Source organism: Moschus berezovskii, chromosome 25 (assembly GCF_049115385.1).
Source record: "Moschus berezovskii isolate FMDL1 chromosome 25, NW_MosBer_1.0, whole genome shotgun sequence".
Lineage (NCBI taxonomy): Eukaryota > Metazoa > Chordata > Mammalia > Artiodactyla > Moschidae > Moschus > Moschus berezovskii.
This window is the reverse complement of record NC_142484.1, coordinates 11,346,387-11,358,193: the sequence shown is the minus strand read 5'-3', so window position 1 is coordinate 11,358,193 and position 11,807 is coordinate 11,346,387. Positions and strand designations below refer to the sequence as shown.

At 46.6% G+C, this 11,807-nt stretch overlaps 1 protein-coding gene across 1 annotated transcript; it reads right to left on the bottom strand.

Moving 5' to 3' along the window:
* Positions 1-1,729: 1,729 nt before the first annotated feature.
* On the bottom strand, positions 1,730-10,618 carry LOC129548903 (pregnancy-associated glycoprotein 1-like). The gene is made up of 9 exons (XM_088832095.1): positions 10,519-10,618; positions 9,292-9,442; positions 8,059-8,176; positions 7,842-7,960; positions 6,454-6,647; positions 5,412-5,528; positions 3,752-3,893; positions 3,566-3,664; positions 1,730-1,879 (listed from the first exon to the last, which is right to left on the bottom strand). Exons 1-9 carry the CDS (start codon positions 10,569-10,571, stop codon positions 1,730-1,732), a joined length of 1,143 nt encoding a protein of 380 aa, XP_088688221.1. The 5' UTR covers positions 10,572-10,618.
* Positions 10,619-11,807: the final 1,189 nt, after the last annotated feature.

The window sequence follows — 11,807 nt, the reverse complement described above, 5'->3', positions numbered from 1 at the left end:
ATTGCACTCATCTCACTTGCTAGCAAGGGAATGCTCAAAATCCTTCAAGTTAAGTTTCAACAGTATATGAACTGAAAACTTACAGATATACAAACTGGTTTGAGAAACCAGAGATCAAATTGCCAACAATCACTGGATAATAGAGAAAGCAAGGGAATCCCAGGCTGACTATGCTAAAGCCTTTCACTGTGTGGACCACAACAAACTGTAGAAAATTCTTAAGGAAATGGAAGTACCAGATCACCTCACCTTTCTCCTAACAAGTCTGTATGTAGGTCAAAAATCAGCAGTTAGAATCAGACACGGAACAACTGAAAGATTTAAAATTTGGAAAGGAGCTTGACAAGGCATAATTGTTACTCTGGTTATTTAACTTATATGTAGGATACATCATTTGATATGCAGGTCTGGATAAATTCCAAGCTGGAATCAAGATTGATGGGAGAAGTATTAACATCCATGGATATTAAGATGGCACTACCTTAATAGCAGAAAGCAAAGAAGAACTAAAGAGCCTCTTGATGAGGAGAGGAGATGAAAAAACTAGCTTAAACTCAACATTCAAAAAACTGTTCACAAAAAGATACTCAACATTCATGGCATCCAGTCCCACCACTTCATGGCATATAGATGAGGGAAAAGCGGAAACAATGGCAGATTCTATTTTCTTGGGCTCCAAAATCACTATGGACCTTGACTGCAGCCAAAAAATTAAAAGATACTTGCTCCTTGGAAGGAATAAAAGCTATGAAAAACCTGGACAGTGTATTAAAAAGCAGAGACTCACTTTGCTACAGAGGGCTGTAGTGTCAAAGCTATGATTTTTTCAGTAATCATGTACAGATGTGCAATCTGGACCATAAGAAAGGGTGAATGGCAAAAAATTGAGCTTTTGAACTGTGGTGCTTGAGAATATTTTTGAGAGTCCCTTATACAACAAGGAGATCAAACCAGTCCATCTGAAAGGAAATCAACCTCTGACCCCTGCTGTCTCAGCTGAGGCATCTATTGAGGGCCTCCAGGTGAAAAGAATTGATGCTTCCACTGCAAAAGTGGAAATTGACAATCATGTGTGCTGCTGGGGCAGGGCCACAAGACCATGTAAAGCCAATCATAGCACCCCATGGCCCTGCAGGATGACTGATCTGGGGCTGTACATGTGATGTGAGGTGGGTCATTCAGAGTACACCCTTGAACTCTGATGTCTGCAATCTTTCCTTTCCTTATTGGAGATGACCTCAGGATATAAAACCCTAGGGCAAGCAGCTTGGATTCCCTCTCTCGGTGTAGAAGCCTTAAGGAAGAAAGTTGTCAGGCTAAGACCATCAAAGAAGAGCAAAGGGAATGAGCGAGGGTGAGAGAGAATTAATGACTTCTGATTTCTTGGGTCGTCACTGAGATCTTTGTATTTGCTCTGAGTCTTGTGTCATGGATTCCCACAATCATTTCAATGAGTTTCCCTATTCCTTGAAGCAAGTTGGAGTTGCCTCCTCTCAACTCAGATTCAGACTTTGTTCTAGATCCTTGCTGATCTTGTATACCTCCCAGACACAAACAGAGGCACCCATTTGTTTCAGCACCATTACAAGTGAAACGTTTTATTCTTTACTGAGAATAGGGTGTGCAGACCACCAAATACAGTTCACCAGCATCCTGGGCAGGAGTGCCCTCAGTGTGAGGTAGTGTTTGCTCAGAGCGGCCTTACTGATTCCTGAGCCACTTCAAGCATTTACACTGCCCGTGCCAGGCCAATCCTGTCATTTCCTTGATCAAAGACTGAGAAATACAGCCTCAGGAAGACGTCACCCAGGATCCAGGTCTCTGTAAGTGTCCTCAGTCTGTTCTCTTTAAAGGTGGTACAGCAGTGGCCTCTAGAATCCTGTGGGAGTCAGAGACACACACCAGTCAGCATGAGCCCTTACCTGCAACTCCCACTGATATCCAGATCCAGCACAATTCTTGGTTTTATTTCCCTCTTTTGGTAAGTATCAAGGGATTTTCTCATTAGCAGGGGATGTGAGAGTTCATCCACAACCAAAAAGGGCTGGCCATGAGGAAGGGTGTGGGGGAGGGGAGGACTGGGAGCTGGGGAAGCAGAGGAATGAAAAACAACAAAGCCCTACTGTAGAGCGTAAGGAACTATATTCAACATCCAGAGATCAACCGCATGGAAAAGAATAAGAAAAAGAATATACATTTCTGTATGTGTATGACTGAGTCACGTTGCTCTGCAGCTAAACTTTATGCAACACTGAACATTAGCCACACGTCAATAAAACTTTTAGAAAAGAACAAGAGTGTCCAAGTTCTCCTCAGTCCCTGTTTCTTTCCTTCTGACTCCAGCTCCTTGTTTTCTCTGCAGAGAATGCCGGTTCTCCTCCTGTGTCCCCACAATCCGTACTTTATTAAAAAAACTTTATTTTGTATTGGAGTATAGCTGATTAACAATATTCTGAATTTCAGGTGGACAGTAAACGGGGTCAACCATATGTATCTATGTATCCTGGCCCCAAAGGTACCCCTCTCCTCCTGGCTGTCATATAACTGAGCGGAGTTCCCTGTGCTACACAGTAACTCATTGTGGGTTATCCATCTTAAATAGAGCAGTGCCCACAACACGTTCTTGAAGACTTAACTCAGGAACTCTGGGAAGCCTCCTTCAGCCCACACTCACCCTCTTTGGCCACTCCAGGCTTGTTCGGTAACATACTCTGGTTCCCCATCCCCGCCGGTCAGTCCGTAGGCCTCATCACCCCTAGTAAGTCCCCAGTGCCCAGTGCAGAGCACCTTGGGATGCCATTTGCATGGAATCCAGGGCAGTTTTGCCTAGAACCAAGCAACCCTGCATATGACTTCATGAGTTTGTGGTTTAGAATTCCTGAAATTCCCTCTCTTCCTCAAAGTCTTCTTTGAGCCCATCAGCCTGTTCTGAACTCCTTCAGGGAGCTGACATGACGCCTCTACCCTGTGCCGGGGCTGAGCAGTCACTGCACACACTGTAGTCACCTTAGCATCCAACCTCCCCACAGAGGGATCAGGTGCCTCAACTCACAAAGGGGGCACCTGGCCAGAGCAAGGGGAAGATGCAGCCGAGAACGAGGGTGACCTTGTAATTTATCATCCAAACCAGGAAAACTGCTTGAAGGGAAGGGAGACTGTTAATCCCTATGGTGAGACAGCACACTGGGACTCTCCCCAGCCATTCTCCTTGTAACATGGCCTATTTCAGGGACTGCTAGAGCCGACTATCCGTGTTCATCCATCTGAGAGTTCGGGCTGAATTGAAGCTCTTTGAACACTGAGGACCTCAGTGTTCCCCTCTCCTGTGACTCCCTCCATGCCAGTATGGTGTGGCGTCTCCACTTTTATTTCAGGACGATCAGTGTCCCAGACGGCCCTTTACTCTCAAGTGGTTGGTTTGTGTGAGGCTCTGGCCCAGCCACAGGGATCAGCAGCATCTGCAATAGTGCGAGATGGCCTGCAGAGGGCGCGCTCCTCCAAGCAGCAGCCCAAGGGTTACTGCAAGTTCCTATTTGAGAACCACCCCGCAGGGTTCTCCCCTCACCTTGCGGATGTAGGCTTGACCTGGCACTGGATGGTTGATGCCGTTGATGATGAAGATAATAGAGGGCAGGGTACTGACCGCAAAACATGAAACGTAGTGCTGTTAGAGAGAGAGGGAGAGAAGTTGGCCCTGGAGATGCTTCTTGTGTGTGGAGACTGGGAGTGACCCTGGGGCATGACCCTTCACCTTGGAACCCCGTGGCGTGGCGCCAATGAGCTTCTGGATGTTATTGACCAGTCTTGTTGGGCCAAGGATCAGTGATGTCCCGGTGTCCACAATGGCCTCGCAGCCGCCAGAACAAGCAATAACCTTTCTTTTCATGGAGATGCTTATGGACAGTGGAAAAAGTAGGCATCAAGGTCACTCTGAGTCTCCCCAGAGCTTCCCCCTTCCTGACTGTCCCCTAAACAGCCCTTTGTCTCTTGCCCTCTTTCCTTTGCTCTTGACACGGCACCTTCCATAACATCCTTGAATGCAGTACTTGAATACACCAGGCTCTTTTGCACCTTGACACAAGCTGGTCTTCCTTCCCAGAGGAGCCCCCTCCCCTTTGACTAGCTAATTTCTTCTCATCTTCCAGATTCCAGCTTAATTGTCACGGATTCAGGGGAATCTTTTCCCCGGTGTTTGTCGGTCTCCTATCTTGACACACTCTGTAGACCCTTCCTAATATCTAGCATGTACCACAGTCACAATTCACTATGTGTGTGTATCATTTCTTATGTATCTGCCTTCTTAGATGTGAGGGCGAGTTTTATTCTTGTTGCCTCCCTAAAGTGCCTGGCACACAGTGGATGCACAGTGCTTGTCTGTTTAGTGAGTGAATGAAGACTGTGAAAATAATGAGAAACATCAGAGAGCTGTATCTGGGGGAACAAATAACGGGTCACACACAGAGCGAAGATGGAGACTCACAGGGGCAGCAGATCCTCATAGTGGTGGGAGAGAGGGGCTCCTCTGGAGAGGGTGTCTCCCAGCACTGCTCCTACAACCAGCTCAGACCCTCAGTCCCTGGCCAGGAAATACATGACTAGCCCACGGAAACTCCAAAGCACAGGTCAGCTTTTGTCTGAGCGTATCACACAGAATCCTATCAATTATGCCTCTGGTCCTCAGGTCCCTCCTGGATCCCACCTTCCGGATTCTCTGTTATAGCCCCTGCCCCACTGTGTGCCCAGGTACATGGGGTGTCTTTTTCATTAGTTGCTTTCACGTCTTAAGACTGCAGCCAACCTCTCTCCACTGCTGGGTAACTTCTCCCTGAGGAGAACAGTTTTCCCCATTTTCTCAAGACTGTCCCTCTTTGTAAACAGACATTTATCTGTACTGAGAACTTCCTTGGTCCCAGGGAGCCCTGGAGAGCTAGTCATCTTATCACAACTCTGTTAGGCTGGAGAAATCCTCCCTGAGCCTCTGTTCACCACGCTGAAGAGACCTCTAACCATGCTCCCGCCTCACAGGGCAGTGGGTGCAGCCCTCTCCCAGGGGCACAGACCTCCCTGGACCCTTTCAGGACCCTGGTCAGAGCCCTGGTCAGGAGGCCTGGGGATTAGGAACCCATGGGTTATTTGCATATCTATGTGCTTGTGTGTTTCTGTATGTGTGTTTTTTTGTGTCTCTGTGTGTGTGCTTGTGTGTCTGTGACTAGCTGTGCATGTTTATATGTGTCTCTGTTTATATGTCTGCTTGTGTGCTTTCTTGTGTCTATGTGTCCATCTGTGTCGTTGTGGGTGGTGTATATGTCTGTGTGACTATATTTCTGAGAATGCATTTGTGTGTGTCTGCCTGTGTCCATGTACAGTAGCGGGAGCATCACCTGGGCTGACGCTCAGAGGGAGAAGCTTACCAGTCCATGTGTACACTCCAGTCACCCGCTTGGATCAATGGCACCCAGTTGAGCGCTCCCTGGTAGTAGGATTTATCCACCCCACCAAACATCACCACACTGCCCTCCCACTTGTTTCTGTAGAGAGAGGAGAGGGGGACCCTTGAGGACAGTAACAGTAGCACTGTCAGAGAGCCGTGCTCTTCCACCCCTTAGGCCCTAATAAGGTCCCCATGTACAGATGCAGAAATCGAGGCTAGGAGCGACTGACATCCAGACTGAGGTCGGTTACTGGCTAATGAGTGGCACAGAGGAGGTTAGAAGCTGAGTCACCTGGCTGGGCTCCACCCACTATGTCTTCTGAAAGCGCCCTGGACCTCCTACGACCTGAGTGCTCAGACACCCTCAGAGGACAGGGTGTAGAAGTATTTTGCCTTTCTCCTTGTCCAACTTCTCATTTTTCAGGAAAATCAAGGCCTGGGAGTTCCTAGGGTGTGGGTTCAGTTCACCCAGAGCTGGCTCCACTGGCCTGTGATATCTACTGTCCAATGGGCCCCATACTCAAAAGGGACTGCACCTCTGCTCTCCCTGTCTTGAAATGACTAATATTTCTTGAACAAGGGGTCCCACACATTTGTTTTGTGTCCCACACTTTCATTTTTCACTGGCTCCTGCAAATTTGGTAGCTGGTCCTGGGCTCCCAGTGGAATGCTAATGAGGAAGGAAAGCTATCCACCATCCTTCTCCTTCCTTCCTTATCAAATTTATAAGCAAACCCTTTTGCCTTTTCCTCCAACTTGTTTCCTGGTGCCTTCCATTTGTCTTCCTCCTCACTCATCCCCCGAGACCAAGTTACTGACTTGAGCCCAGGAGCAGGGTTGTGTTCCAATAAAATGTTATTTAGAAAAGCTGGTAGTGAAACCAGGTAGGGCCCTGGGGCTGTATTTATCCTGGGTTAGATTATCTCTCAGGATTCTTCTTTACTAAGTGTTCTATAATTTTCGTGCAGCTGAAAGCATCTTACAGCTAATTTGGAGAAAGGGATTGTCAATCTCAGACTTACTTGCTCAAGTAGAAGGCAAAAACAGGCTCAGAAATAGCACTTTGATTCTTCAGGTTGTCAAAGACGGGGATACCTCCAAAGACGGATATGTTGGGGTAGTTCAAGCCCAAGATGCCTTCAAAAGGTGCACCCTCACACCCATATTCTGCAATGCTTAGACCGAACAGCTGGTCAGTACTTACAAGGTCCCCAATCTGTGGGAGAGAATAGTGTTGCCACTTACAGATACGTGAAGTGGGGCTAGGACTGGGCTGGGGTGCATTGCCATTAGATCCTCAGAGAAGAATTGAGGCTGGGCTGTGTCCTTGGTGGACCTCAGACGGTTAGACCAAGCTGGGAGGGGAATTTGGGTTCTATTTGTGAGAGGCTGTGAATTTTAAAACATCTGCCCCTTTGAAAAACACCACCTGAGGGAGTCAAATTGGCCTCCTGGCTTCTGTACAGGTGGGGCAAGCCAGAGTCAGGCCAGGTCCCATTGGTGCCCCCTTGTGGACAAAAGGATCTAGAGCAAGATAGCCTTCCCTGGCATCTCTATCACCTAATGATAGGAATGGGCTGCATTCTCTGTAAGGTACTCTGCATTCTGCATCTGTCCAGGAAGACAGAGGCTGAAAACACAATCTTGCTTGCAGGTATCTATGAATTTGCTGCCTGGGAAATTCACTTTTGGGGATATGTGTGTATTTGTGTGAGTGTGTATGAGAGAGAAAGAGAGAGAGAGGGAACTACTCAAGTGCTTTGGGGAGGCAGGCCATAGGTTTATTAGACTCTCAAGGGTCCTCTAGGGTGAGAACTCATTTATCAGGCCCCCTGACATCTCTGGCTTCCAGTTTTCCACTCTGGACACCTGAAGCTATTGACGGCCCCCAGGGTCCCCAGATCAGTTTTATCCTGTCCCAAAGCACCCCACAGCAACTTCAGTCCTGAAAATCCAGTCTAACTCCACCGCTTACCACATGTGAGACCTCAGCAAGGCCCTTGCGGTCTGCACCTCAGTTTCCTCATATGGCTCATGAGCTAATCAGAGTAACTGCTGTGTGAGGTTGTTGCAGAATTAAACCAGTTATCACCTGAAAGTGCCTGGAACAGTCTGAGAATATAAAGTGGGTGCTTTTTACCCCTCTTCTACTCCCAGCAAATGAACCTTGAACTGCTCATGGGAAGAGGAGCTGCAAGTCCACACCTCAAGCCTCTCTCTGGGTTAGCTAATCTGTTTGCTTGTGTGTCACCATGGGCACCTCCTTCCCAGGGTCAGGATCCTGTGGATAAGATGGCTGATATCTATGGGAGTCAGGCTAGGAAGGGTCCTGCCAGGTGGTCCTGCATCTGTTTTGCAAGCAGTGGTCACTCCTTAGCCAGTCTTGACTCAGTTTCTGTTTACACGTTACCCGAATGGTGTCATAAGCAAGAAATCCCTTCATGCTCCCAGATCCATAGGCGATGCTGAAGGTCTTTTGGGTAGGCCGGAAGGTGGAAGACTCGAGATGTCTGAACCTAACTTGTGTAGCTGCAGATACAAGAGATGAGTGTCATCAGGTGCCAAGGGTGGAAACAGAGCAGCAGGGCAAGTGAAAGATGGTCCAGAAACTGGGTGTCTATACTCACAACAGGCTGGGCTGTTGCAAAAGAGGGAGGGCACCCACAAGTCAGATGAGCCTGTGTCAAAGACAACCTGGAATTCCTGAGGGGGTGTTCCAATGGTGATGTTACCCACATAGAGCATCTACAGGGGAAGAGGGAGTGGGTTAGTGCAGAACTGGCTATCCTCTATTCCCACACTGCTGCCTCCCTCTGGCGTCACATATCTGTTGAGAATACGTTCCAACCACTGTGTAGCTCACAGCCTTTGATCACAGAGGTGCTTGCATTTGATTTTTTTTTCCTGTGCTACATGGTATAGAAGGATATTGACTCTATGACCAGGCATTGAAGTGTTACCTCTTGCATTGGAAGGGCAGAAGCATAGCCACTGGACCTCCAGGACCGCTGGACACCCAGGGAAGTCCTGGTGCCTTCATTTGAGAAGCTCTGTAGTCTCTTCAAACCCAGCTTCAGCACCCCCTACTCCAGGAGGTCCATCTTGATCAACTCCAGCCACTCCTTCTAAACTCAGACCACATCCAATCAACACCACACAGGTGATCCTTTCATTTGACATGCATTTACTCTTTGCCTATCTCTCAGGCTGGCATGGTCATTCTTGAAGACAAAATAAGCCCTTTTTCTAATCTAAAAACAGTAACCACTGTGTTAGATTCTTATGGCCTTACACAGAATACAGGTTCAGTAACTTTTTATTGCTGTGGATCTTGCATCTGTGGAAACTGAATTCCTCTGCCTGGTGATTCACAATTGCTTTGCAGTTGATTCTACGTTCTGATCAGAGATGGTTCACTCATCATCTGTAGCTGAGTGACTCCTTTATTTCGGAAGGAAGTGCTGCTGCTGCTAAGTCGCTTCAGTCGTGTCCGATTCTGTGCAACCCCGTAGACAGCAGCCCACCAGGCTCCTTCGTCCCTGAGATTCTCCAGGTAAGAACACTGGAGTGGGCTCCCATTTCCTTCTCCTCAGCAGAAACAATCACCCTCAAACTAATGACACATCTTTGACACAGAAATGGATGTTTACCTGCCGCCTGGTAATTTCTGGGCCCAGTCAGCAAGACAAGAGTTGAGGATGATATGCCTTCTCCTCTGGGTAGGGCCCCTTTTGCCCAGGGTTTCTGCCTTCTGCAGGAGCCCCAACCCCAACATCCCACCTGGCACCTCCAGATGAGCCCCAGTGCTAGGCTAGAGCACCAGGGGGCGCTGTGGAGCACCATGCTCCAAAAACACTCACATCCATGATGTTCCTCAGGGGATGAATAGTTAGATTTGAGGCACGAGAAGAAATCCAGGACAGTCTGTAAGCATGTTCCTTCAGGAAATTGTTCAGTGTGTTCTTTTCACTGAGGGCATTTCTCATGGTCTTCACTTTCGTTAGAGGTATTCTTTCACCGAGCATTTGACAAAGAAAACAAAGAAGCTACAATTAGCTGTTAGTGTTAAGGTATAGCTGTCATTGTAATGGCACTGTGTATTTCCCAATCATTTTTATGAGTCACCTTGTTATCAGAATTTTAAGCATATTCCATAAAGACATAGGTTTGAATAAAGATTCTGTTCTGTAATATTGGGTAAGCCATATGACCATGTGAGGTCTCAGACTCCCCTCGGTAAAATGGTGGAATGTAATAATTCCCACCCTCCAAATAGAATATTTTGGGGATAGGTGAAGTGATGGATATAAGGTACCTGATAAACAGGAAGACTCAACAATGACAACCATTAGCACTGCTGTTGCCATCCCACTGTATTCTTCTAATAGAAGGTCAGGGAAGGAGGTAGAAGGGGGATTCCTATCCTCTTTTACAAGGGAGGAATTTGAAATGCAAGAGGTTTGTGAAATGGCTGTGGTCACACTGCTTGTCAGATATAAAACAGTGTATAAGTAGCTCTCCCAATCTTTCTCCAAATTGAAAGACAGCAGAGAGTTGAAAGAAGAATACAGGAGATAGGGAACAAGTTAAGGAAATGTAGAGGCTCGAGAAGGAAGGATGAGTCAAATAAAAAATAAGAAAACAGCACAGAGAGAAATACACTCACAGAGACTTCCAAAAAGATGGAGAGACAAATGACAGCGATACTGAGATGCAGACATAGACATATACACACGGAAGCAGAGCGGGAACAGAGAGGACCTGGTGAATAAAAGGTAGGAAAGCGCTATTCCACAGGACCACACCTGAATCTGCACAGACTGTGCACTGAACAGTTGCAAGGAGTTCCAATTTCAATTGGTCATGACATGACAGGACCCCAAAACGTGTGCAATTATGCAAATCTACACCAAGACTTTGGGATCCGCAATTCCTATAGCAAGGTACTTATCAATAAGTAAGGGCTGAACTTTAAGATGGTCAGGGAAATATTCCATTCCCTTCTAAACCTGATGAGTAGAAGAATAATCAGATGAAAAGAAAAATCACAGAAGGAAGATGATGCGGCTTACAGTCTCCATACTTACTTGACTATGCAATCTGAGAAGGCCACCAGGCCAAGGATCACAAGCCACTTCATGCTTCTTTTTGGCTCCAAGTACTCAGGGAAGTTCAGGTTCTGAGCATGTAGTAGTAATCAGGAGCCCCTAGGTATACATGCTCTGACATGCCCTAGTATAACCCTTTAGGCCACTAATAGGTCTAAAAAAAAACGCAAAGTCCTCAATAAAATCTTTACCGTCATCAGTGTCCTTGGCGAGTGGACTTTGAAGCTTCTCAGAATACAGAGAATTGAACTGTAATCGCTTCCTTGAAGCTTGGTTGGAAAATCAAACTGATCTGCATGGACATCTAAGAAGATGGAGAACCTTGCCTATTTGGAGAAAAAAACTGCTAAGAACATCATGAAAATGGATACTAAGGGTCATGCACAATATTCGTGGTTTCTTGTCATCTTCCTAGCCACTTCATGAGATATGCATTGCTATCTTCGTTGGAGAGGAGATTTCTAGGAGAATAAGTTGTCAAATGGCGAAGTGAAGACTTCAGGGACAGCCCAGGGACATACAACTGGCTTTAGGTAGTGGACTAATGGCAGACATCAGGGGCACCTATGATGCCAGTCTGCATCAAAGATTTAGGGCAGAGCAGTACTCCATTGCATGGTTTCAGTACTGGAAGAAATGTCATATGCATCCACAAGATATTTTATATCTTCCAACAAACGTACAAGGAAGAACTATGTGCTGGGTTCTGGGTTAAAGGCTTCAAAGTCAAAGTTGATCAAGACAAAAGTAGTCTTTATCTTAGGAGAGCTAGCAGTCTAGTTCTCACAAACTCATGGCCCCAGGAGGCAAGAGAAATGATACCAGGACTAGGTGGCCATGTTGAACCCTGGGCAGCACAGGCCTTACCATTGGGAGCAGCCTGTCCTCCACTTCAACCATGCTGGAAAGCAGTCCAGTTGGCCATGTTTTCAAGAGAATCAGAAGTTTGGATATCTATGTACATTCTACTCTTTTTAATGTTAGCAACTAATTTTTTTCCGGAGAAAACAGTGGGAACGAAATCTCCACAGCAATGTGCTGGAAGCAGCCTTCACTCTGCAGGTTTTTATTTCTGGCCTAGAGTTGGGAGTGAAGTGCAGACAGAGAGGAATTTAATTCATGTTGGTTGATTTAAAAAGAGACTGAATGCATACTGAACATGTATGTTTCCTTTCTATTTATAAAGAAAGTTCATCACATACATACAAACCAACAAAATTTAACTGCTGAAGATAAATGGATATATTTCCAATATAATTTCCCCATAG